Here is a 27,913-nt window from a genome sequence, read left to right as displayed (position 1 = left end):
AAAAACCTTTGCCAACCACACACCAAAGGATGAATATCTAGGATAATGGAATAACACAGAACCTTAAAACCTGCCAAACAAGCAAATCACCCAATCAGTAAGTGGGCTAATAAACTGAAAAGAGAATTCTGAAAAGAAGCAACGAAAGCACCCAATAGATACTTGGTCCCGCATGTAAAACCCTTGCCCAGAATGCCTGGCACCCTGATTTCCATGCTTGGGTCCCATGAGAAGGAGAATTTCATCTCTTGAAAACTGTTCTCTCATCTTCACACATGTGCCTGGGTTCTCATGCCCACATTTCATACATACACGCAATAATAAACATAGTTTAAAAACAAGAAAAGCTGTACTTAAGAGCAGTGAGATGGCTCAGGGGGGAAGGCACTTGCTGCCCACCTGACAGCCTCAGCTCACCTCCACACAAAGAACTGAGAGAACTGACCTCAACCACCACAGGACTGCCACCCCCATGTCATAAGTAAATACAATGTTTTGGTTTTTTAATGTGTTCAGCATGAGGTTAAGGGAGCACAGGGAAGGGCAATAGTGTGGGAAAGCAAATAAAAACAAAGTATAAGCCGGGCGTGGTGGCGCACGCCTTTAGTCCCAGCACTCGGGAGGCAGAGGCAGGTGGATTTCTGAGTTCGAGGCCAGCCTGGTCTACAAAGTGAGTGCCAGGACAGCCAGGGCTACACAGAGAAACCCTGTCTCGAAAAAAAACCAAAAAAAAAAAAAAAAAAAAAAAACCAAAGTATAATGATATACATACATACACATATATATACATATATAAAGATTTCATAATAAAAATCATTACTTTGTATACTAAAGTAACAATGAATTTTTAAAAATATATGTGAAAACTACTGTTGTGCCCTTCACAAAATTTAATCAAAATTTTAATAACTCCTATTGTCAGTTATAAATGCACAAAATAACACGGTAACTTAAAAACAGCAAAACTACTAACTAGAGAGGTAGCTTAGCTGGTAGAATCTTTGCCTTACCTGCATGAAGCTCTGAACTCAATCCCCAGAACACCACATAGAGTAGCCATGCTGCTGTACTCAGGTGAAAGCAGGGTGGCCGGCTGCTGCTATGTATTCAGATGCCAAATAATGGTCCCCAAGAGCTGGTTGTCCAAGATGAGAAGATTGTGTACACCCAATGATGTTTGCCCCCCACATTATGCCTGATTGGTTAATAAAGATGCCTACAGCCTGGGCTGGGCAGAAGAGGAGGAGCAGTGCAAAGGTTCCTGGGCTTGTAAGAACCATGAGGAAGAGAGAGAAGATGGGAAGAAGAAAGGAGGTCACCGTAGGGTAGCATGGATTATGAGCATATGGCCATGAAGGCTGGCCTGATGGAGTAGGAGTGGCCCAGTCAGAACTCGGCAAGTGATAGCTCGGGGATCACCACCAGGAAGCAGACAGAATACCATAGACAACTGATATCCGCTGGTCTGAGATGGAATAAAAACCCCTAGTAGATATTTAAAGACAAAAAGGGGTGTAGTAACCCCCAGAATAATAACTACAACGGGAGGGCTCTATGTCAAGCTCAGTGAGTCCATATGGATTACATGAAAGCCCAATTACAAACACAAACAACAAAAGTCAGAGTGAAACTAGTCAGGTGCGATGGCCCCAGAAGCAGACAGAAACAGGGTTGCTGCATGTATCTGACGGACCTAGTTGTTCCTATTTTTGGGATCTTCTTTTTCCCACCCCTTATCCCTGCTCCCATTTCAACTCCTTTTGTTTGTTTGCTTGTTTATTTGTTTGTTTTTGTTTTTGAGACAGGGTTTCTCTGTATAGCCCAGGCTGGCCTCAAACTCAGAAATCCGCCTGCCTCTGCCTCCCAATTGCTTATAATTAAAGGTGTGCGCCACCACTGAGAACTTGACTTTTTGATTCTCCTACCTCTCTCCCAAGCATTAGTGTTTCAGGCATGCAATATCATGCCCAGCTCCATTTCAACTCTTAATACTCAGTAAGAGAAAGACAAGAACAGAGGGGAGAGAGATCCCTGAAACTAATTTCTTTCCTTTTGTTTCTTCTTTGACCATAGCTATTAACAAACTGCAACTAGCCACCCTAAATGACCAACAACCACTCTCATATCCTCTGTAAAGTCCTCAGAATTCCAAACATCATAAAATCACAGAAAATATCTGCAGCAGGCAGAACCAGGCTTCTGCTAGAGCATGAGGCAAATCATAGTAAGTTGCTACAGACAGTGCAGAAGCCGCCACACATCCATATACCTACACATTTTTATACTAACTATGTCACTAGTTTAAAGCCATTTCAGGCTGCTCAATAAGTTCTACACTAGCCTGGGCTACAGAGTAAAATATTGGTTCCAAAATCCAAATAAAAGGAAGACTAGTAGCTATTTAGTAACTATTGCACTCAAATTTAAAACTGAAACAGTAGGAATAAAAATGTTTTCTTCTTTATAAAAACAAAAGAAATCATCAAAATTTGAGCCATGAGGTGTATGCCTCTAATCCCAGTATTTCACTGGTAAAGGCAGAAAGGTCAGGAGGTCAAGGGCATTCTTAGATAATTTGAATATTGTTTTGCCTTCTCATTAAGTACTTTCCAATAAATTATGTACATCTTTTCTCTGCTCCAGCTAAACCCCTGGCTTTCTACTTACTTTAAGAATGGTTCATTTCAGTGAGCCGTGACATTTACAGTCTCTTTTGCTGTTTGATGGTTTTCTGAGTAAGGTCACTTACTTGATATTTCATTTCATTACTGAAATACAATTCATTTTTGTACTTTTTGTCTTATAGCCTCTAAACTTGACAAATGCATTTATTGATCTAGCAATGTTTGTAGACCCCTCAAATTTTTCTACACACATACACACACACAAAGAAAAGAGAGAGAGAGAGAGAGAGAGAAAGAAAGAAGAAGAAAAAGAAAGAAAAAGAAAAAGAAAAAGAAAAAGAAAAAGAAAAAGAAAAGAGAAATAACCAAGCTACCTGCAAATAAAGTTAGTTTTTATTCTGAGTTGCCTAAATCACTTTCAAGAATTATCAAATGTTAGGAGGCAGTAGTATCCCCCCCAAAAATGTAGTCAGCTGGGAAGAAAGAGAACAGTCTGAGAACTTCTGAACCTAAACCTATTTCAGGTAAAACTTTCTAACCTCCTGCTTCTGCCTCCCAAAATGGTATACCACCATATCTGCCTGGCTCTGCTTTATGGCTTTGTGAGTGGGACGGAGGGGAGGGGGGGAGGGGGGATGGAGGGAGGGAGGGAGGGAGAGAGGGAGTGAAAGGGAAGAAGATTGAAAAGAGAGAGAGAGAGAGTGTGTGTGTAAGAGAGAGAGAGAGAAAATATGAGAGTGTGTGAGAATGAGTGTGTGTGAGTGTATGACAGTGTGTATGTGTGTATGTGAGTGTGTGAATGTGTGAGAGTGTGTGTGCATGTGTGTGTATGTGTGTGTGCATGTGTGTGTGTGTATGTGTGTGTGCATGTGTGTGTATGTGTGTGTGTATGTGTGTGTATGTATGTGTGTGTGTATGTATGTATGTGTGTGTGTGTCTGTGTGTCTATGTTTGTGTATTATTAGAGGTGGAACTCAGGTCTCTGTAAATGTGTGACAAGAGCTCCATCAGTAAATTATATCCCTTATGGAGGATTGATACTCTTGTGGCAAATTTGCCTCCTGAACATTAAAGTGTATCTAGTTCAAATCTAGGGAGTTGATTTCAGAAGACATTATGATACTACCTTAAATCCTTTTATGGGATGTAAAACAGAAGTTATAGAGGATTGATACTCTTGTGGCAAATTTGCCTCCTGGACATTTAAGTTTATCTACAACTACCTTAAACCCTTTTACGGGATGTAAATCAGAAGTTAACAATATTATCTATGTATATCATCATTACCATAGAGAAATGAATTTTTAAAAACCTTAAATTTAGTGTTGCTTGGTATTTAGTCACACTTTAAACCATCAAAACTTTTCAATGGTGAAAATGAGTATTTGCGGTTTATGTATTACTGATCGTTACTACTATATTTAACTATGTTGTCACAGACTTGAATTTGATCCATCATTTCCAAATTGATCTGTATGAGATGAGAATTTAAGATTACCCTATACAGGTGAGCCACTGTTTGAGACAGATGCTCTTCACTGTACACCACCACAAATAGCAAACTGGTGTCCAGCAAGCTTCCATGCATCGTGTCCCAGCCAGCTATGTCACCCTAGGAGCCTTGACATTACAGATGTGAGCTATCATGCCAACTTCACCTGTGCTTTTTGAGTCCCAAATCAGGTCCTCACACTGCATGGCAAGTTCTGTACCCACAGAGCAATCTCCCCAGCCCCATATTTGACTTATTTTAATTATACAAGTACTCCAGTTTGAAGCTATAAAATAAAATAAATTTGTGCTATCTAGTTTTATGTCAACTTGAAACAAGCTATACTCATCTGAAAGAAAGGAACATCGATTAAAAAAAAAATGCCTCCATAAGATCAGTCTATAAGCAAGCCTGGAGGTCTCTCTCTCTCTCTCTCTCTCTGTTTTAATAATTTCTTTTTATTTTATCTGTATTGATGTTTTGCCTGAATGTATGTCTGTGTTAGAGTGTCAGATCTTAAGAGTTACAGACAGTTGTGAACTGTCATGAGGTGCTGGGAATTGAACCTGGGTCCTCTGAAAACCAGTCAGTGCTTTTAACTGCTGAGCCATCTCTCTAGCCCCAAAGTATTTTCTTAATTAATGGAGAAGGACATAGCCCATTGTAGGTGGGGCCACACCTGGGCTGGTGGTTCTGAGTTCTACAAGACAGGAGGCTTAGCAAGCTAGTAAGCAGCACTCCTCCACAGCCTCTGCATCAGCTCCTGCCTCCATGTTCTGATCTGTTTGAATTCCTACCTTGGCTTACCTCAATAGGCTATGATTCAGGACCTATAAGCTGCATAAACCCATTCCTCCCCAAGTTGGTCATTGTGTTTCATAACAACAAGAGTATCCCTAGCTAAGACAAAATTGTACAGCATTCTTTATAGTCAATGTGCTTCAAATAGAGTTATTTTAGTTGAAATTTTTTAAGAGGTCCCATGAAAATTAAACTCTATATTCCCAAGAAAACTGACTTTATTTTTGGAATGAGAGCATTCATTCATTCAAAATATCTTTTCCAACAAACAAATGTCAAGCACTGTGCCATCCAGCAGAACACAATTCACAGAGAACTGGCCACAGCAGCCCAGCTACAGCTACACAAGGAGATGAGAAGCTAGTTGAAGGAAATACAGACTAGTATATCAGATTAATTTCTTGAGAAGATATCAAAAAGTATGCAGAGAAATAAAAGGATTACACAAAGAAAACATCAGGAGGTTATCAAGACAATCTCAGTGAATGGAAGCCTGCAGACAAGAATACCAACCAGTGAGATGACAAGAACTTGCTTGACATTAGGAATTCTATTCTATTAAAATCAACTGGTCCTCCCTAGTTATCTGATGTGACAAGCAAAGAGAAAAAGGAATCAACAATGAGGAAGGAGCTTGCTAATAAGGTGGCAAGAACCAGAAAATTTGAAAGCCCATGATATCTACACAGAAGCATCCAGTAGGAAGTAAGACAGTCATAACAGAAATTGGGGTAGAAACAAGAATCAGCAGAAAATCGGATTTGAGTACAGATTTTCAAATCAGATTTATGCTATTTGTATGAAAGGGGGTGGGAGTCCTATAAGTGGATACAGTTATCTGCGGAATTCCTGAACAAAAGAACACCCTAGGTCAGAACTTAAGGTCACTCTGATTCTAGGTCAGACAAAGGCTGTTGCATATTAACCTTTAGACTAGCGTTCACATAACTCTCTCGCAGAAGACGTCAAACATGAGGCCCAACTACAAGTCAACTGTCTCTTCATACATACTCAATTACTACTCATAGCAACCCTGGGAGACAGATGTCCATACTATAAGGAAATAACCTTAAAACAAACATGCCACATCACAAAGGCATGGCAACCCAAAGCCAAACTGTAATCCCAGAATTTCGGTGATTTCGCCTAAATTTAATAACTTAGTATCTACAAGAATCTACTGTTAAATTTTGTTTGTTTGTTTTTGTTTTGTTTTTGTTTTTTCGAGACAGGGTTTCTCTGTGTAGCCCTGGCTGTCCTGGAACTCACTTTGTAGACCAGGCTGGCCTCAAACTGAACTCAGAAATCCGCCTGCCTCTGCCTCCCAAGTGCTGGGATTAAAGGTGTGCGTCACCACACCCGGCTACTATTAAATATTTAAATTATTCCTTAGAATTAACTTTAATTCATATAAATTTCAAATGAAAAATTTTATTTTAGTCTTACATCTTTATCTTTATTATACGAATATTTTGCCTGCATGTCTGTTCACCACATGTGTGCCTGGTCCCTGTGGATGTCAGAAGAGGGTATCAGCTCCCTTGGAACAGGAATTACAGACAGGCAGCTATAAGCTGCTGTGTGAGTGCTAGGGAGATCAGTAAGTGCTCTTAGCTGCTGCACCACCTCTCTAACCCCTAGTATCATCCAACTAATTTTATAGTTACAGAATCTAATAAGTTTAAAGATTAAGAAATTTTACTAAGCTCTCAGTTCCATACTGAACTCGAGTTGGAAGAGGCGAGTCCAGTCTCAAAATGGAGGGCCATGATCCAAAGGAACCAGAGCAGCTGAGGAAGCTGTTTATTGGTGGTCTGAGCTTTGAAACCACAGATGCTAGCTTAAGAGAACATTTTGAGAAATGGGGTACACTTACAGACTGTGTGGTAATGAGAGATCCCCAAACAAAACGTTCCAGAGGCTTTGGTTTTGTGACCTACTCTTGTGTTGAAGAGGTGGATGCTGCAATGTGTGCACGGCCACACAGGGTTCATGGGCGTGTGGTGGAACCAAAGAGAGCTGTTTCTAGAGAGGATTCTGTAAAGCCTGGTGCCCATTTAACGGTGAAGAAAATCTTTGTTGGTGGTATTAAAGAGGATACGGAAGAATATAACCTGAGAGACGACTTTGAAAAGTATGGCAAGATTGAAACCACAGAGGTTATGGAAGCCAGGCAGAGTGGGAAAAAGAGAGGATTTGCTTTTGTAACTTTTGATGATCATGACACAGTTGATAAAATTGTTGTTCAGAAGTACCACACTATTAATGGGCATAACTGTGAAGTGAAAAAGGCCCTTTCTAAACAAGAGATGCAGTCTGCTGGATCCCAGAGAGGTCGTGGAGGTGGATCTGGCAACTTTATGGGTCGTGGAGGAAACTTTGGTGGAAGAGGTGGCTATGGTGGTGGAGGTGGTGGCAGCAGAGGTAGCTATGGAGGTGGTGATGGTGGATATATTGGATTTGGAGGCGATGGTGGCAACTATGGTGGTGGTCCTGGTTACAGCAGTAGAGGAGGATATGGAGGTGGTGGACCAGGCTATGGAAACCAGGGTGGTGGATGTGGTGGTGGAGGAGGAGGCTATGATGGTTACAATGAAGGAGGAAATTTTGGTGGAGGTAACTATGGTGGTGGTGGAAACTATAATGACTTTGGAAATTATAGTGGACAGCAACAATCAAATTATGGACCCATGAAGGGGGGCAGTTTTGGTGGAAGCAGCTCAGGCAGTCCCTGTGGTGGCGGCTATGGATCTGGAGGTGGAAGTGGTGGGTATGGTAGCAGAAGGTTTTAAAATAAAACAGAAACGGCTACAGTTCTTAGCAGGAGAGTGAGGGGTTGTCAGGAAAGCTGCAGGTTACTTTGAGACAGTCGTCCCAAATGCATTAGAGGAACTGTAAAAATCTGCCACAGAAGGAACGATGATCCATAGTCAGAAAAGTTACTGCAGCTTAAACAGGAAACCCTTCTTGTTCAGGACGGTCACAGCCACAGTTTGCAAAAAGTGCAGCTATTGATTAATGCAATGTAGTGTCAATTAGATGTACATTCCTGAGGTCTTTTATCTGTTGTAGCTTTGTCTTTTTCTTTTTCTTTTCATTACATCAGGTATATTGCCCTGTAAATTGTGGTAGTGGTACCAGGAATAAAAAAATTAAGAAATTTTTAACTTTTCAATATTTGTGTAGTTCAGTTTTTCTACATTTTAGTACAGAAACTTTAACCAAATGCAGTTTCGAAGGTGTTTCCTTGTGAGTTAACAGGTGAAGAAGATCATTGTTAATTACTATTTTGTGTGAATTTTGCTAAAGTTAACTGTAAAGAAACACCTACTGACGTGCAATTTAAGGGGAATCTATTCTCCCCATTTCCAAAACAATGATGAGTGGGCGCTGACATGTGGAGAGAATAGATATTTGTATGTTTGCAATGTGTGTTTTAGATAATTAGAATTGGGAAATAAAAAATAGCATATTTGTGGAAAAAAAAATTTTACTAAAAGATAACATCTCATTTCTCTAAAGTTGCATATTAACTAATAATTTGCAAGAATCAAAATTGAGTTACCTTTATATCTGATACACATGCAAAGCCCATTAACTACTGTCTCTCAGCTAGCCTCCCTTCTTATCCAGTGACATATTAAAAGCAAAGTGGTAACAAAGAATATACCTGTGATCATGAATTACTCCCATGAAAACAATGACTGAATCAAAAGGATCCATTATATTTGACTTACTTTTTGTGAAAATGTTTCAATCACCATATATATATATTATTGACAATATTATGTGTTTTAAGGTAAAAATATATCTACAAGCTAATATGTACTTTTAAAAAAGGTTTCCAAATACTTCATACTAAAACATAATTTTAAAAATCAGTATGGCTGCAATATTAACTTTATAGGTCCAATACGGTCATCAACAAGAGGATAGTCCTTGGGCTGGGGAGATAGCTTAATAGGTGAAAGAGCTTGCCATGTAAAAAAGAGGCCCTGAGTTCAATCTCTAACGTCTATGTAGAAAACTGGGTGTGGTGGTACACACTTGAAATCCAAGAAGAAACAAGTGGAATCCAATTTGGCGGATGGCCAGCAAGCATAGTCTAATTGGCAAACTCAGCTTCCAGTGAATGTCTCTGTCTCAAAAAGTAGACCTCCTCTGAGGAACTACAGTCCAAGGATGACCTCTGGCCACTACACATATATGCACACATATACATGTGCATATACATACACACAAAAAATGGTCCCTAACAAAATAACTTTTCATATACTTTATACTTCCTTGCTCTGTCTTAGTAAATAAATTTACTTGTATATGTATGTGCACACCACCATATGGGTCCTGGGGAGCAAACTCAGGTCCTGAGGCTTGGTGGCAAGCATCTTTACCAGTCTGAGCCATCTTGCTAGACCCTTCTTTGAATTTAAAACAATACAGGCTCTCTCATGTATACATATACATAAACACACTTAAAATTTTTATTACTAATTTTTAGTTACATCACACACAGTTTCTAATATCATTTTCACCAATTACAATTAGGCAACATCAATGAAATAGGTAAAATTCTCTGAGTTACATTTCATACACAAACCCCATTGCCATATGTAAGACTCAAAAATGAAGATCCAAAGAAATCTTTTTCCCTGAAGAAACCAATCTCTTTCACAATGCCCTACAAAGAAAGGATATCTTAAAATTAGTTCCGCACATATAGTGCCATACCTAAGGATCCCTTGGGCTGTTGTTGGCTGTTTGGTGGTATGTTCTCCTTAGCCATAGAGATTAATATTTTACTGTTTTCAGAGAGTTTCTGTGATGCCTTTCCCTGGAAAAGACATGATATTTACAAATCAAAGGGGAGAAGTCCACAAAATATACAATTTAACTTATTTGACACAGTAAATAACTTAGAGAAAGTTACCCAGCACAGAGATTGGGGTGTCAAGTTTGAGAAATCAACCAAAGTTACTTGCATACTGTAACAACGGTCCTGATACCCAATCCATCCTCTAAAAAGAGTTACCAGTAAGTACACTGGCCAGACACTACAAACTAAGAGTGAAGAACAAAATTGGGAAGCTTCTGCTATTGGGCCAGGAGGCTAGGGGATAGGCTGGAGACACAAAGCAAATGTAGTTGTTATGTGATGCTGTCCTTACATGTAATATTTACATATGCATGATATGGAAAGAGTGGAGATGAGGAGATGGCTCAGTCAGTGAAGTGCCCCCTGTGCAAGTCTGAGGACCTGAGCTTGTATTCCCAACACCCATGTAAAAGCCAGGCCCAGCAACGTGTGTCTGTAACCCAAACTCTGAGAGATCACAGACAGACAGATCTTGAAGTTCATCAGCCAGGTAGCACAGCAAATTCTAGAAACTCCAGGTTGAGTGAAAAGCCTCCATCTCAAAAAGAAGGTGGCAGCAATCAAGGACAACATCTATTGTGGACATCAGGCTTCCTTCCATACACACTCAACCACATGCATGTGTGGACACACCCATATGAACATATACAACAGACACTCAGATACACGCACGTATAGGGAGGGGCTATAAAGACAAGATAGAGGAAATTTAAAGACCCAGAGATGCTGGGGGGGTGGGGGGAACCACAAGATCTCAACAAGCAATGACTCTTGAACTGGTATATAAAGATTGAATAAAGCTGTACAGTAATATGCTCAAACATGCACACTCACCCTCCATATCAAGTAACTGTGAGCATGCCCTGCCACTAGATGAGGATAGTAATTTAAAGCCATCCCCTTGTCTACCTGAACGAATCATTTAACGCCTCTGGTCTCATTTTCTTGATCTCCAGAACAAAACAAACAAAAAACAAAATACCCCTACATCATAAAGATGTCCTGACTAGAGACAATGGTACACACAAAGCCCTTGCTTTAACTCCTTTTACAAAGTAGACTGTTTCGAAGGAAGACAACCATGGCCAGTGCTTAAAAGGACATGCACTTAGTCAATGTCAGGAATCAAAGCCTATTCTTCCAACTCCGCATCTCAGTCTCATTCAGCTTCCCAATGCCTCAAGTTTATTTGCATGGAAAATTATAATAAAAGACACTTATTCAAATGCTGCACTGAATATAACCTTTTAAAGCTGTACCCTACTCATATGAGTACTATCATGTTAACTTATATAATAAAATGTACAGTTATTATGTCGTATCATCTTAATTTGGTTATCTGTGTGGGACAGATGCTAAACCAAATGAGACAGTGGGAAACATGTAAGTCAGAAGTGTCTTACAGCAAGCCATTTTATACAGATAAGCTCATGACATAGAACCCATGGCACAGGCCAACTTGTTAACACTTTCTGAGCCCATGAGAGACGGCATCTGTCTGCATCAGTGCAGTGTTCCCAGAGCCCAGCATGGCTCCTAGCACAATCTCAGTATCTGCTAAATACAACAACTCTTATGTCAAAATAAAAACAACTTAAGAAAACTTTCCAGACATTGCTTTTCAGAAACAACTATAACATCTTGTTCTAAAAAGCAAATAGTACAGAATAAATTACCCGTGTAAATTTACTAATATGTATTTCAAAACATTTATTATTCATTTAATACTATTTTTCTCATAAAAATCTTGAGGTTTAACCTGTCTTCTGTTCAGCTTGTTAATCAATTATTACAACACTTACAAAACAGAATATTGTGAGATCAAAAAATCCCACCAAAAAGTACACTCAAAACCCCTCACCTGATACCTAGTCAGTCTCAGAACCAGAACAATGGTGTCCCAAGCAAACCCAAGTATGAAACAAAAGTCCAAATGCCTCACTGGTGTAGCCCTCAGAAACAGTCTCAATGAAGCATGTTAAGTTGGGTTTTTATCGTTGTTGGTTGGGTTTTCGGGGCAGAACTGGTTTTGTTTGTCTGCTTTTGAGGCAGGGTGTCATTATGTAGCTCTGACTAGCATAGAATTCTTGCTATATAGATTAGGCTGGCCTCAAACTACAGTAATTCAAAGGCCTCTGCCTCCCAAATGCTGCGATTAAAGGAGTACACCACTAAATCCAATTTAATGAAACACATTGCAAGACAATTACTAATCTTGCCTTCATCTCCATGTAAGGTGGATCACTTTCCAATTCTGCTTTGTCTTTGGCCAGTTTTGCTTTTTGCTCTTCAATAAATTCATCCAAGCTATCTGCCATTTTGTAGATTCTGAAAAAAAAAAAAAAGTCTCCAGTGAGCACAATGATATTGCAGTGGTTTTAGCTAAGTATTAAAACAAGGTCTTAGTCCATACTTATCATATTGTAAACAAGGTCTTCACTCTATTATCATATTGTGAACTTCATACTGACGCATAAACATCAATACCATCTGTCTCTTCCTCTTCAATTTCCCAGAAGAGGCTACAATGCAGGTTAATGTACAGAAAGAGAAATATGGTCAAAGTACTTTATATGCATGAAAGAAAACTTCACAATGAAACAGTCTATACAATTATATGATAAGTAAAAGAAAAAAAAGTAGTAACAAATGAGATCGGCAGCCACTACCACAATCCATAGTCACACAATCAAAGAACAAAAGGAAATGAAAAGCTTAAATCTTTAAAATACGTTTCTCTAAAAAAAACTATTTGAAATTAATTGTAAGTCTTTGGGGCACACCTCTTTAATCCTAGTACTTAAGAGGCAGAAGCAGGCAGATGTCTGAGTTCAAGGCCAGAGAAACCCTGTCTCCAAAAAAAAAAAAAAAGTAGTATGTATAGTTAATATATTAATAAAGAATATTATTATAACCTTTCTGTGATAGCCTAAAACTGAGTACCTGAGCTTGTCCTAAACAAAGATTTCCCAGATAGTAAGGGCACATATGTGCATAAAATAGGCAGAGAATAACATCTGCTTTATTCAAATAGTAAAAATCCCATGCAGACTTTCAAGGGTGCTGAGACACTGCTGGGAAACTCATCGTGATGAAGGCTAGGAGTGGCTGCACTCACCCAGCATCTGAATCCTAGCACCTGGAAGCAGAGGCAAGGGTAGCTCTGTAAGCTCGACCAGGCAGCCTATTCTAGACAGTGATCTAGGAGACCCAAGGCTACATGATAAGGCTCCCCCAACCCCCAAAACACAACAAAAAGAAAAGTGTCCTGAGCAGGAGAGCCCATGAGTAACGTAACTCCTCTCTAATGCGATGAGAACAGCAGTGCAGGACCCTGCAGATGCTAAAAAGCTATGTATCCTTTTCCTGGGCTTAGCATCTGTTTAAGAGTTTGCCCACAGGCTGCCTCCCTTGTGCTTAACTTTAAAAACAAGCCTTATTCTGAGACACAATGTCTCTGTCCAACTCTCCAGACAGGGTCAACAACACACAGGGGTTTTCCCCTCTACAGTCACTCCTCCTCTGATCTCAGAGAACTAATCATGTCTTACCTATTGCCATAATTGTCTAACTTGGAAGTTTCACATAAATGGATCATATATAAGCTACACAAGAGAGTAAGCTTCCTAGTCAGTTCAAGTCTGCTTTCTCTATGCTCTACAAGCCAAACATATGGTGTCCTCAGCAATGGAGTGTTATCACCTAGTTGTGGTTGGCAACCAAGGAAAAAGACAATAACTGTGCTTTCTGAGAAACCTCCAGAACCTTCATGAGCACAAACTCATGGATAATCCCATATCTAGCACCAAGATTTTCAGTTAATAATTTATGTCTCTGAGAGCACAGTCTAGCTATTCAAGGAACCTCCTATCCAAATTCCTTTTTCTAAAAAAATTCCACTTTGTAATTAGCTTAGAAGATGTTATATAGACCACTAGGAGCAGGGTGGCCATCCATGGTCCTACCCAGCACCAGACCCTGATAGGGAAGATATGCCCACTGTGGCAAATGGTAGTATGACTGTTATGAAGGGATGACCAACCACTTTCCGCTTGGATCTGAGGCATGTTGAACAGAGTGAACCAAAGGCCCTAGGAGGGAACATACTACGGTTATTGTGCTGTCAAACTGCCTGCTACATATGTACATTCATACACACAGATCTGTGTGACTATGCACTTTAGTCAGAGGTGCTTCTCTTTCTGCAGGGACCATTGCTAACACATCCACAACTGGTCTGTGCTGAAAAGAATATGTGACTGTGAATGTGTGAACCCAAAAAGGACATCTATGTTCACACAGCCAGGACTCGAGAGCATCACGGAAACGAGAAAAAGAATCCAGGAGATGGAAGCTGGGGAGGGCTGCTGAGAAATGCTGAGTTCTGGGAATGAGCCAGCTCTCACTCTTACGAACCCACAACAGCTGCAAGACCTGTGTGTTCAGTGTATATTATTTACAACTTCTTAAAAAGATTACTTTCTTCACCAAAGCTAGTTTTGTTATTCTTGTTTTTAAGAAAGGATCTCTTGGGGACTGGAGAGATGGCTCAGAGGTTAAGAGCACTGACTGCTCTTCCAGAGGTCCTGAGTTCAATTCCCAGCAACCACATGGTGGCTCACAACCATCTGTAATGAGATGTGACATCCTCTTCTGGAGTGTCTGAAGACAGCTACAGTGTACTTACATATATAATAATAAATGAAAGAAAGAAAGAAAGAAAGGAAAGAAAGAGAGAGAGAGAGAGAGAGAGAGAGAGAAAGAAAGGATGAATCTCTCTACGTAGTCCTGACTAACCTGAAATTACTATGTAGATCAGGTTGGCCTTGCACTCTAAGATACCCACCTATCTATCTATCCAGCCAGAGTGCTGAGATTAAAGGTATGTATCACCACACTGGACAGAAACTGTAATGTTTCTAGTTTCTAGGAAAAAAAAAATACTTTTCTTCTAAAAATGTATCAAATTCAGTAACAAAATATGGGACAAGAAGGAGCTACTAGTCACTAATGCCACAAGGCCTGGAGATATGGAACCCTAAAACACAAATCCCAGCAAGCTGTCTGGTTTGAAAAAGTTTAGTTCACATACATTAAGTTGAAACTAGTAAGACATGCTAACAGAAATTTCCAAACATGGTTAAAATTCAAGAATCACATCTGAACAACATCAAGGATGTTTGCTTAAGAGGTAAGTAAGTGTTTTCAACAGACAGAAATGCTAAGCACTTGCCATCTCAGTTACTCCCTACTCAGGACAGAGACAGGCAGAAAAGAGCCCAAGTTTAAAGCAGTCAATCTTCAATATACTCCATCAAAACAGAACGCAACTATTTAAGATACAAGGACAAACATGGGGTCAAATGAACACAGGTAGGGATAACCCACAAGTAAATGCTGGGCAATGTTCACTTGAATGAATGAGGAAGAACTGAAGCTGGATAAAATGTCAGGATTCCCTCCTAACAGTAACTTAGTACCAATTATTACTACAACTTCTGAAACTCATCTTAGGTAACAGTAACTACCATAAAGTATCTATTAACCAATAGCCTTTTCCCCAGTAATGACCTTTTGCCAAAGACTATTAGGAGCAATACTGTAGTTAAACAATTTAGATAAACTACTACTACACTGATGTATGGATGCATGAAGAACACACAATAATGGCAACCCAAGTTTCTTAGTAAGAGGGTGCTGGGAAATAATTATATGACTGGATCTTGAACTGGGTGACTTCGGAAAAAGTGAAAGAGAACAGAACTTTGCCATCAGGAAGTGGGAAAATTTTTAATTAAATTCTAATTAAAAATTCATAATAAATCTTAACTATAGTATGAGGTTAAAATGAAACTGGTAAAGAAGCAATGGTCATTCCAGTCTTGGGGCTCTGTTTCTGCATGGCGGGGTTTTGCTGCTATGCACATAAACAGGTTATCTGGTGCTGATACCCTGTACAACGTTTTACTATCAACAGGACACAAAGGCATAAACAATGAAACCCTTGTAGCCATCATGGCTGCTTTTCTTGGTATTCCTAAAAGTGTGCAACAATTTACATAAAAGCATTTCAACCAGTAAATTATGCACAAGTTATTTAGTAGATAATGGAGGCTGGACTGACGGGCAAGGCCAAGAAACAAAATATACTAAGAATGTTTATAATTTAAGGATTAAATCGCCCCATCCAAAATCTGCTGGAAAAAAAAAAAAAAAAAAGACTAAATGTGATTCTGCATTGTCCAGACACTATAAAATGTACATTTTTTTCATGGTATTATTATCAGGTAATTTTCTCCAGAAGCTACATAGCACATAGATGAGAAATAGTTTTCAAGAAAAACAGTTTCCTCTGTTGTGAATTCTGTTTAGCTCTATATCCCACTTTTAATTGAGTTGTTTGGTGTTTTGGAGGTTAGCTTCTTGAGTTCTTTATATACTTTGGATATTAGCCCTCTATCAGATGTGGGGTTAGTGAAGTTTTTTTTTTCCAATCTGTAGGTTGCCAATTTGTCCTACTGACTATGTCCTTTGCCTTACAGAGCTTTTCAACTTCATGAGGTCCCATTTATCAATTCTTGATCTTAGAGCCTGAGCCATTGGAGTTCTGTTTAGGGAATTTCCCCACCTCCCCATTCCCCATGCTAATAAGTTCAAGGCTCTTTCTCTTCTATTAGATTCAGTGTATCTGGTTCTGTGTTGAGGTCCTTGACCTACCTGGACTTGAGCTTTGTATAAGGTGACAAATATGGATCTATTTTCATTTTGCTACATACAGACTGCCAGTTAGGCCAGCACCATTTACTGAAGATGCTTTCTTTTTTCCGTTGTATATTTTTGGCTTCTTTGTCAAAGACCAAGTGTCTATAAGTGTGTGGGTTTATTTCTGGGTCTTCAATTCAATTCCATTCATTGACCTGTCTGTCTCTGTACAAATACCATGCAGTTTTTATCACTATTGCTCTGTATATAGCTTGAGGTCAGGTATAGTGATTCCCCCAGAAGTTCTTTTATTGTTAAGAATCGTTTTCACTCTTTCCATGTCTGTGAAGGATGGCTAAGAAGCACTTAAAGAAATGTTCAAAGTCTTTAGTCATCAGGGAAATGCAAATCAAAATGACCCTGAGATTCCACCTTACAGCAATCAGAATGGCTAAGATCAAAAACTCAGGTGACAGTACATGTTGGCAAGGATGTGGAGAAAGAGGAACACTCCTCCTCCATTGCTGGTGTGACAAAACTGGTGTAACCACTCAGGAAATCAATCTGGAGGTTCCTCAGAAAACTGGAAATAGACCTACCGGAAGACTCTTGGGCATATACCCTAAAGATGCCCCACCATACCCCAGGGGCACGTGTGTGTTCCACTGTTCACATCAGCCTTATCTGTGATAACCAGAAGCTAGAAACAACCCAGGTGTCCCATAACGGAAGAATAGATACAGAAAATGCAGTTCATTTACACATGGAATACTATTCAGCTATTAAGAATGAGGACATGTGACTCTAACTAAGGAAGTGAAAGATCTGTATAATAAAAACTTCAAGTCTCTGAAGAAAGAAATTATAGAAGATCTCAGAAGATGGAAAGATCTCCCATGCTCATGGATTGGCAGGATCAACATTGTAAAAATGGCTATCTTGCCAAAAGCAATCTACAGATTCAATGCAATCCCCATCAAAATTCCAAATCAATTCTTCAACGAATTAGAAAGTGCAATCTGCAAATTCATCTGGAATAACAAAAAACCTAGGATAGCAAAAACTCTTCTCAAGGATAAAAGAACCTCTGGTGGAATCACCATGCCGGACCTAAAGCTCTACTACAGAGCAATTGTGATAAAAACTGCATGGTACTGGTATAGTGACAGACAAATAGACCAATGGAATAGAATTGAAGACCCAGAAATGAAGCCACACACCTATGGTCACTTGATCTTCGACAAGGGAGCTAAAAACATCCAGTGGAAGAAAGACAGCATTTTCAACAAATGGTGCTGGCACAACTGGTTGTTAACATGTAGAAGAATGCGAATCGATCCATTCCTATCTCCTTGTACTAAGGTCAAGTCTAAGTGGATCAAGGAACTTCACATAAAACCAGAGACACTGAAACTTATAGAGGAGAAAGTGGGGAAAAGCCTTGAAGATATGGGCACAGGGGAAAAATTCCTGAATAGAACAGTAATGGCTTGTGCTGTAAGATCGAGAATTGACAAGTGGGACCTCATGAAACTACAAAGCTTCTGCAAGGCTAAAGACACCATCAATAAGACAAAAAAACCACCAACAGATTGGGAAAGGATCTTCACCTATCCTAAATCAGATAAGAGACTAATATCCAATATATATAAAGAACTCAAGAAGGTGGACTCCAGAAAGTCAAATAACCCCATTAAAAAATGGGGCTCAGAACTGAACAAAGAATTCTCACCTGAGGAATACCGAATGGCAGAGAAGCACCTGAAAAAATGTTCAACATCCTTAATCATCAGGGAAATGCAAATCAAAACAACCCTGAGATTCCACCTCACACCAGTCAGAATGGCTAAGATCAAAAATTCAGGTGACAGCAGATGCTGGCGAGGATGTGGAGAAAGAGGAACACTCCTCCATTGTTGGTGGGATTGCAAGCTTGTACAACCACTCTGGAAATCAGTCTGGCGGTTCCTCAGAAAATTGGACATAGTACTACCGGAGGATCCAGCAATACCTCTCCTGGGCATATATCCAGAAGATGTCCCAACCGGTAAAAAGGACACATGCTCCACTATGTTCATAGCAGCCCTATTTTTAATAGCCAGAAGCTGGAAAGAACCCAGATGTCCCTCAACAGAGGAATGGATACAGAAATTATGGTACATTTACACAATGGAGTACTACTCAGCTATTAAAAAGAATGAATTTATGAAATTCCTAGCCAAATGGATGGACCTGGAGTGCATCATCTTGAGTGAAGTAACACAATCACAAAAGAACTCACACACAGTGAATATGTATTCACTGATAAGTGGATATTAGCCCAAAACTTAGGATACCCAAGATATAAGATACAATTTGATAAACGCATGAAACTCAAGAAGAATGAAGACCAAAGTGTGGACACTGTGCACCTTCTTAGAATTGGGAACAAAACACCCAGGGAAGGAGTTACAGAGACAAAGTTCGTAGCTGTGATGAAAGGATGGACCATTTAGAGACTGCCGTATCCAGGGATCCATCCCATAATCAGCTTCTAAACGCTGACACCATTGCATACACTAGCAAGATTTTGCTGAAAGGACCCAAATATAGCTGTCTCTTGTGAGACGATGCCGGGGCCTAGCAAACACAGGAGTGGATGTTCACAGTCAGCTATTGGATGTATCACAGGGCTCCCAATGGAGAAGCTAGAGAAAGTACCCAAGGAGCTAAAGGGATCTGCAACCCTATTGTTGGAACAACATGATGTACTAACCAGAACCCCGGAGCTCTTGTCTCTAGCTGCATATGTATCGAAAGATGGCCTAGTCGGCCATCAATGGAAAGAGAGGCCCATTGGACTTGCAAACTTTATATGCCCCAATATAGGGGAATGCCAGGGCCAAAAGAATGGGAATGGGTGGGTAGGGAAGTGGGGGGCGCTATGGGGGACTTTTGGGATAGCATTGGAAATGTAATTGAGGAAAATATGTAATAAAAATATTAAAAATCAAAAAAAAAAAAGAAATGTAAATAAAAAAAAAACCCAAAAAAAAAAAAAAAACTTTGTACTGGTTCTCTAGGTTTTGGAAATCAATGTTAACTTCTTTCCAATTAAAGAAAGAATTGTGGTTTTAAATTTTTTCCTTAAAAAATAACTCATGTAATTAAGATTTTCTACAAATTAATATTTTTACATGTACATTATATTTGCAGTGTAAAATTATATATTTATATTCATATTAAAAAAAAAAAAGAATGAGGACATTACGGATTTTTGCAGTTAAATGGATGGAACTAGAAAGTATGATCCTGAGTGAGGTAACTCAGACTCAAAAGGACTTGCATGCTATGTACTCACTAATAAGTTGACATTAGCACAAAAAGTACAAAATACCTAGGATACAATCCACAGAACTCAAGAACCTTCTGGTTATTAACTCAAGGTTAACAACCAGAGGGTCCAAGTGATGATGCCTCAATCCTCCTTGGGACGGAGAAGAAAACAATCACAGGAGGCAGTGGGAAAAGCCTGGGTTGGAGAGGGGAGAGGGAAAGGGAGGGGAAAAGGAAAACACCATCAGGTATGGGGTCAGGGGCCAGGAGTGAAGCCGAGGGCCAGCAGAATGAATGGAAACAGATAACCTTGGGAGGTAAGAGGTATAGGGACCCTCTAGAAAGCACCAGAGACCTGGGAGGTGAGAGACTCTCAGGGCTCAAAAGGAGAAACCTTAGATGAAATGCCCAACACTGGGGAGAGGGAACTTGTAACGTCCACCTCCAGTAGAAGGACAGGGCATCAAGTGGAGAGGTAGGGTTGCCATCCCACAGCCAAAAATTCTGACCCAGAATTGTTCCCTTCTGAAAGAACTGCAGGAACAAAAATGGAGAAGAGGCTGAGGGAAAGACGATCAATCCAGTGACTGGCCCAACTTGAGATCTATCTCTCAAGGGACAGCTCCAAGGCCTGACACTATTACTGATGCTATGAAGTGCTTACAGATAGGAGCCTAGCTGTCCTCTGAGAGGCAACAAGCAGATGACAGAGAGAGATGCAGATACTTACACCCAACCATTAGACTGAAGTCTGGGACCCTGTGGTTGAATTAAGGAAATGCTGGAAGAATCTGAGGAGAAGGGTGACCCCATAGGAAGACCAGCAGTCTCAACTAACCTGGACCCCAGAGATCTCTCAGTGAGCCACCAACCAGGCAGCATACATGAGCTGGTCTAAGGCCCCCCGACTCATTTATAACAGAGGACTGCCTGGTCTGGCCTCAGTGGGAGAAAGCTAACCCTCTAGAGACTAGAGGCCCCAGGGAATGGGGAGGTCTGGTGGGGTAAGGGGGGACATCCTCTTGGATACAGAAGGGAGGAGGAGAGGGGCAACGGTTAGACTATAAAAGAATAAAAGTAATTTAAAAAAATTAGTTTCGCTGGGCATGGTGGCGCACACCTTTTATCCCAGCACTCGGGAGGCAGAGGCAGGCGGATTTCTGAGTTCAAGGCCGCCTGGTCTACAGAGTGAGTTCCAGGACAGCCAGGGTACACAGAGAAACCCTGTCTCGAAAAAAAAAAAAAAAAAAGAAAAAAGAAAAAAAAAATAGTTTCACCAAAAGATCTGGACTAAAAATCCAGTGTCTCCATTTATAAAATCAAAATACTACTTACTACAGAGTTATGAAGAAAAAAATAACAAATCACCTATGTAACAAAGACTCTGATACTAAACCAGTTACTTTATTAACTACCACTATATTATCATAGTCTTTGTATATTCACTTTTTTAAAACATCCAGGCTAGAGGTACATCTTGAAAACAGAGCATGTACTTAGTACGCATAAGATTCTGAATCAATTTCCAAAATAAAAAAAGGCCTACCCTAACCTCCCCCACAAAAAAAAAAAAAAAAAGTAAAAGAAAAGGTGAGAGAAAGGGAGGGAATAAGAGAGGAATGGAGGGAAAGCCTCTAGATTTAAAATAGAGTGAGATTTAAATAGTCCAGTTGGGAGGCAGTGGCAGGCGGATTTCTGAGTTCGAGGCCAGCCTGGTCTACAAAGTGAATTCCAGGACAGCCAGGGCGATACAGAGAAACCCTGTCTCGAAAAAAAAACAAAAAACAAACAAACAAACAAAAAAAAAAATGGTTACTGATACCTGCTGTCATAGTCCAACTCAACACAAGGGGAAACATTCTCTCCATCTCTTCCTCTCCTAACTAGGACAGAGCACATGCTCTCCCCAATATGGAAAAATGGGAAACAGAGCATGACTCCCCTTGTAAACCAGGGTACAATTCTAGACTGCAAGCGATGCTAGATTTGTGGGGAGGGTGACTAAAATAACACATGATTCTTGCATTAATATTTAGATCATATCCCCTGCCATGACAACAGTCTAGTCAGTCTAGGATTTGGGGAGCAAATATGAGATAGCATTAAAGGATTCAGTAAAGATACCAACAATTAAAATGTCTAGAACTTTCATCAAATATATAGTGAGTTCCAGGACAGCTTGAGCATATTATATGGCAAGACAGTGTCTCAAAAACTTGCAATATTGGGGCTGGAGAGATGGCTCAGGGGTAAGAGCACTGACTGCTCTTCCAGAGGTCCTGAGTTCAATTCCCAGCAACCACATGGTGGCTCACAGCCATCTGTAATGGGATCTGATGCCCTCTTCTGGTGTGTCTGAAGACAGCTACAGTATATTCTCATAAAATAAATAATTCTAAAAACAAATCTTCAATTTTAAAAAGTTAGCAATATTAATACTTCTGTTGACACTGAATTGGGAGGGGGCTATAGCTATGTATGTATTTATTATTTGTTATTGGGTTGGGGCTGTAGCTTCGTAGGAGATCACTGCCACCCAATCCCAAACACCTGATGTGGGGAGGGGCCACAAGTTGTGTTTGATATGTGGCTCATACCTATTATCCCAGGACTTGGAAGGACAAGGCACGAGAGGTACTTTAGGCTACACATGGAGACCCTATCTCACAAATATACCCCCAAAATATTAAAACTCTAAGAGGCAACTACCTGGCTGGGCGTGATGGCGCACACTTTTAATCTTAGCACTCGGGAGGCAGAGGCAGGCAGATTTCTGAGTCCGAGGCCAGCCTGGTCTACAAAGTGAGTTCCAGGACAGACAGGGCTACACAGAGAAACCCTGTCTCGAAGAAAGAAAAAAAAAAGAGGCAGCTACCTGCAAAAAATGACTCTACTACAAGAAAAAAGGACTAGGGACAGATGCTCAGGGAGAAATAAGATGTAGACAAGAACAAGGGCAGGCATAAAAGACAGAGGGGAAAATGAAGTTTCTCATTAAACCACCCAGAAAGGGTCTCACAGTCGTCTTCTCCTTAGCATATACATGAGCATGTGACTATGGGTACCATCCAAATCTGGACAAATCACTCGGAACTTTGCTAAAGACGCCTATGTTATGTTACTGAGGGAAGAGCATGAGGTTGGAGAACAGGATCCATTCGGGAGCCAATAAATAAATGAAAGCATTAAAGCCTGAGCAGCCATCCTGATACATCACTGACAGCAGCAGGCAGTCATGCAGTAGCTCTGGCCATGCACAACTGCTAATACACTTCTCTAAGGGGCACAGCACAGCACACTCAGGAGGATGTTTATAAAGTAGTGTAGAGGGCTGGTGATGTCTCAAGCATTAAAGGCTAGGCTCACACCTAAAGAGATGGAATTTGCTTAAGTTTGTAATAGTTAAAGAGATGCTTTTCTAAAAACCACATTTTAGAAAAGGTGTCCTGAAAGCATCCTTTCCTGTTTGCCTTATCTAAACCTATCTGCTCCCCTCCCAGGCCATCCCAGAGATTCCAGAGAGAAAGATCCTCTCTATGGGAGCACGTCAGCAAATACTTTACCCCAGCAAGTTCACAAAAAGGGGGGGGGGACAAAACAAAAAAGAAAAAAAGTGTCTCCCTACATTTTTGGAGCTCTTTTTTGCTTATCAACATGACAAGCCATTCTTCAACATAAAACTTAGCTTCTTAGAATAACTGGCTTTCTATAAGGCCATTTTTTCTTTTCTTTTCTTTCCCCCCTGGAGACAGGGTCTCACTATATAACTCTGGTTGGCTTAGAACTCAAGAGATTTGCTTACCTCTGTCTCCAAAGTGGAGGGATTAAAAGCATGTGCCACCACACCCAGCTATAAAATTGTTTTGATTGCTTTTAGGACCTTACACTGTACAAACTGTTTGAAAACTAGGTCTTCACCAACAGACTGGGAAAGGATCTTTACCTATCCTAAATCAGATAGGGGACTAATATCCAATATATATAAAGAACTCAAGAAGGTGGACTCCAGAAAATCAAATAACCCCATTAAAAAAATGGGGCTCAGAACTGAACAAAGAATTCTCACCTGAGGAATACCGAATGGCAGAGAAACACCTGAAAAAATGTTCAACATCCTTAATCATCAGGGAAATGCAAATCAAAACAACCCTGAGATTCCACCTCACACCAGTCAGAATGGCTAAGATCAAAAATTCAGGTGACAGCAGATGCTGGCGAGGATGTGGAGAAAGAAGAACACTCCTCCATTGTTGGTGGGATTGCAAGCTTGTACAACCACTCTGGAAATCAGGGTGGCGGTTCCTCAGAAAATTGGACATAGTACTACTGGTAGAATCAGCAATACCTCTCCTGGGCTTTTATCCAGAAGATGTTCCAACTGGTAATAAGGACACATGCTCCACTATGTTCATAGCAGCCTTATTTATAATAGCCAGAAGCTGGAAAGAACCCAGATGCCCCTCAACAAAGGAATGGATACAAAAAATGTGGTACATTTACATAATGGATTTTTTTATTACGTATTTTCCTCAATTACATTTCCAATGCTATCCCAAAAGTCCCCCATACCCTATTCAGCTATTAAAAAGAATGAATTTATGAAATTCCTAGGCAAATGGATGGATCTGGAGGGCATCATCCTGAGTGAGGTAACACAATCACAAAGGAACTCACACAATATGTACTCACTGATAAGTGGATATTAGCCCAAAACTTAGGATACCCAAGATAGAAGACACAATTTGCTAAACGCATGAAACTCAAGAAGAATGAAGACCAAAGTGTGGACACTGTGACCCTTCTTAGAATTGGGAACAAAACACCAATGGAAGGAGTTACAGAGACAAAGTTTGGAGCTGTGACGAAAGGATGGACCATCTAGAGACTGCCATATCCAGGGATCCACCCCATAATCAGCTTCCAAACGCTGACACCATTGCATACACTAGCAAGATTTTGCTGAAAAGACCCAGATATAGCTGTCTCATGTGAGACTATGCCAGGGCCTAGCAAACACAGAAGTGGATGCTCACAGTCAGCTATTGGATGGATCACAGGGCTCCCAATGGAGGAGCTAAAGAAAATACCCAAGGAGCTAAAGGGATCTGCAACCCTATAGGTGGAACAACATGATGAACTAACCAGTACCCCGGAGCTCTTGACTCTAGCTGCATATGTATCAAAAGATGGCCTAGTCGGCCATCACTGGAAAGAGAGGCCCATTGGACACACAAACTTTATATGCCCCAGTACAGGGGAACGCCAGGGCCAAAAAATTGGGAATGGGTGGGTAGGGAAGTGGGGGGGGGGGGGGGGGGTAATGGGGGGACTTTTGGGATAGCATTGGAAATGTAATTGAGGAAAATATGTAATAAAAAAATATTAAAAATTAAAAAAAAAGAAAGAAAACTAGGTCTTATCAAAACTTCTTCTACTTTAGCTTCTTAATCTTATTATCTTCAGAGCCAGATATATCTCAAAAGATGAGTCTCACTGCTAACATTTAATGAAAACTTGATTCGGGTCTGGAAAAAATGGCTCAAAACGTAGACACTTGCAGCCATGGCCGATGACGGAGTTTGACAGCTGGAATTCTGTAGGAGGAGAGAAAACTAAGATAGATACACACACACACACACACACACACATATATATATATATATATATATATATATATATATATATATAGACACACACACACACAGTACGTATTTCTTTCAAACCTGATTCTAATTCCACACAAAGATACTAATATCAAGGCCGAGAAAGTTCTCTCCTCAAGCAGCCACCGTGAGAAAAAAGCAGCAGATTTCATAGGGATATGGAGAAGATTAAGTTTAACTTGCAAAGTGTTAAACATTAGCCAACCCTCCAGGTGCAAGCACTCTGTGAGACTTAGCAGCGATGCGCCAGCAGAAGAGAAGGCGCAGGAGAGCCACTAAGGTCTCCAGAGACGCAGCGGGTGGCAGATGCCTCTGAAAGCGTCAACGCGTTGTCAGGCAACCGGCGGGCCCAGAGGCGGCCCGGGAGTCTGCTGCGCGTGTGCAGGGCACCGCCCCCAGCCCGGCAGCCTCGGGACCAGGACCTGGGGCCAAACCGGGCCACCGCCTCGCGACCCGCGCCTCAAACCCTGCCCCCACAACACCCCGGAGCTTCCCGGCTCCGCCCGGCAGGCTCGAACCCCCGCCCGGCTACAGCGACCCGGGCCGGCCTCCAGCGCCAGGGCGCCGACTCTTCGCACAGCCTTCCACACTCGCTACCCAGGGACTTACTCCCAGCGAGAAGCCACGCTCCCGGCGGGCTCCACAGTCGGTGGTTCCGGCGACCCCGGCGCGGACCTAAAAACCGGTCGCCCGCTCAGGGCTCCGCCTCCCAAGCCCAGCCCCCCGCCCGCCCTCCACCAACGGCCAGGCGCGGCCCCGCCCCCTCGGGCTGCTGGCGGAGGCCGCGCGGCCAAGGGCGCCCCCTGCAGCCCCGGAGGTCACCCGGTGCACCCGCTGCGGTGCCCAGGGATTCCAGAAATGTGGCCACTCCCAGGCTAAATCCCAGCCGTCCAAGCCCAGGAAGTCATGAAGTGTGGCTGTGAGAGGAGGAATGTCCGCACCAGCAGTCTGGTCAACTCTCTGTCCTGGGCTTTCATTACCATTTCAACATGTTATTCTGTATGTTTCGAGTGGCTGTGTATTATTGTTACCACTGGAAAAGCTCAGAAAGAACTAAAGATACTAATGTACTCTAATGTCCCTAGTGTGCCCTAAGTTATACTGTAAGAAGGTTCTATTTTTATTTTTGGTTTCATTATTTTGTCTCCAATAGTCCAGGGAGAAAGCGGGGTTGGAACTCTTGATTCTCCATTCTCCACCTCCCAAGTACTGGAATTAGAATAATGTTGCAATGTCCTTGCTCTGTTTTGTTTGCCCAGCTCCTTGACTTTTTGAAACAGGGTCTCCTGTAGCCCAAGCTATAAGCACCTGCATTAGAAGAGGATACAGACGGGCTGTAGTGGTGCACGCCTTGAATCAAGAAGCAGGCACTCAAGAAGCAGGCAGCTCTCTAGTTTGAGGCCAGCCTGGACTACAGAGTTCCAGAACTGCAAAAACCCGGGGAGTTGGGGGAATACAACACAAAGCAAAAGGTCCAGGTGAAGCAGCTACAGAGGCTTCGAATTCCTGTGAAGGAGCAGTTACTGACGAAGAGTTAAGGAAAGGCATCTCCGAGCTGTGCTTTTTAAAATCTGTGTGCTCTAAAGCAGAAATGTCAAGACGAGCATTTCAAGCAATGCCTAACAACTAATATATTACCAAGCCAAGGAAAAAAGTTCTAATAGAATGAAAAGCTGGGTTGGGGGAGCTAAAAGAAGATGATGAAGCTGGAGAAGTCTTTAAGAACCGTGTTACGAAAAAAAAAAAATAAATATATTAGAATTAAATAAAACACAAATTTCATGCATGCCTTCAACTTACAGTCTAGTGGGCAATTGGGGATAAGAATGTGAGGGAAGAAAACCTAAAAATACGACTGAAACAAATTTCACCTTAACTGCTGGAAGGCACAGATTGCGGAGATTAAATCTGCACTGAGACAAACCTTTTTTAAAAAGTAGCGCCTAAGGCATTCACAGCTCCTAACACTTGTATAAAATGTTACCCTATAAAGTCCTCAAAAAAGTTAATCTTAGCAATCGGCGACTTTTGCTTGCCACCTCGCAACAGTAGCGAAAACACAAAAGCGAAACGCCAAACACAAACCCCGGAGGCTTAACACCGCAAATTATCTTAAAAGAGTCACGCGATCTTCCCCCTCCAAAACCAATAATCCGGAGATACTTACACCTCTGTTTCTCTAGAGACATTTAGTATTCCAAACAATTTATTTCGTTTGAAGCACCTACACTCACATAAACATAGTTCCCCAAACTCAAGTTCCCTCCTACACACAATATGGTGGCATCTGAGTCTGCGCAGTACGAGCCGAGACGGCCGACTCCTTCCTGGCAGGCCAACAGTCCCGCCTTCGGGCGCGAAAGGCTGTACCATTCCCGCACCGAGGCTTTGCGTCCCTCGCAGTTCACACGTACGGATTTCCGAGCCAGCATGTTCTCGT

At 41.2% G+C, this 27,913-nt stretch overlaps 2 protein-coding genes across 13 annotated transcripts in view; one reads left to right on the top strand and one right to left on the bottom strand.

Moving 5' to 3' along the window:
• Cspp1 (centrosome and spindle pole associated protein 1) overlaps positions 1 to 27,846 on the bottom strand; it is a 125,883-nt gene extending 98,037 nt beyond the window's left edge. For 9 of the 11 annotated variants that reach the window (XM_029475063.2, XM_085835597.1, XM_029475064.2 and 6 more), the window contains exons 1-3: positions 27,641 to 27,846; positions 12,013 to 12,121; positions 9,649 to 9,751 (exon numbers count right to left, since the gene is read on the bottom strand). In XM_029475063.2, the coding sequence (XP_029330923.1) occupies positions 9,649 to 9,751; positions 12,013 to 12,121; positions 27,641 to 27,846 (418 nt within the window). Of the gene's footprint in view, positions 1 to 9,648; positions 9,752 to 12,012; positions 12,122 to 12,206; positions 12,310 to 26,082; positions 26,182 to 27,640 lie in introns of those variants that run through there. The other 2 variants (XM_029475068.2, XM_029475074.2) reach the window with 2 other exon arrangements.
• Positions 6,675 to 7,709, top strand: LOC110301035 (heterogeneous nuclear ribonucleoprotein A3-like). 2 transcript variants are annotated; one of them, XM_085833772.1, is made up of 2 exons: positions 6,675 to 7,389; positions 7,534 to 7,709. In XM_085833772.1, the coding sequence occupies exons 1-2, from the start codon at positions 6,675 to 6,677 to the stop codon at positions 7,707 to 7,709; spliced, it is 891 nt and encodes a 296-aa protein (XP_085689898.1). The 2 variants fall into 2 exon arrangements, with proteins under 2 accessions (XP_085689898.1, XP_085689707.1); XM_085833581.1 differs by having other exon boundaries at positions 6,675 to 7,709.
• Positions 27,847 to 27,913: the final 67 nt, after the last annotated feature.

Source organism: Mus caroli, unplaced genomic scaffold, assembly GCF_978045245.1.
Source record: "Mus caroli unplaced genomic scaffold, Mus_caroli_1 scaffold_1, whole genome shotgun sequence".
Taxonomy (NCBI): Eukaryota; Metazoa; Chordata; class Mammalia; order Rodentia; family Muridae; genus Mus; species Mus caroli.
This window is presented reverse-complemented; position numbering and strand designations above follow the sequence as displayed.

Excerpts from the sequence above, each read along its gene's own strand:
- LOC110301035 (XM_085833581.1), top strand. The coding sequence starts at position 6,675 with ATGGAGGGCCATGATCCAAAGGAACCAGAGCAGCTGAGGAAGCTGTTT.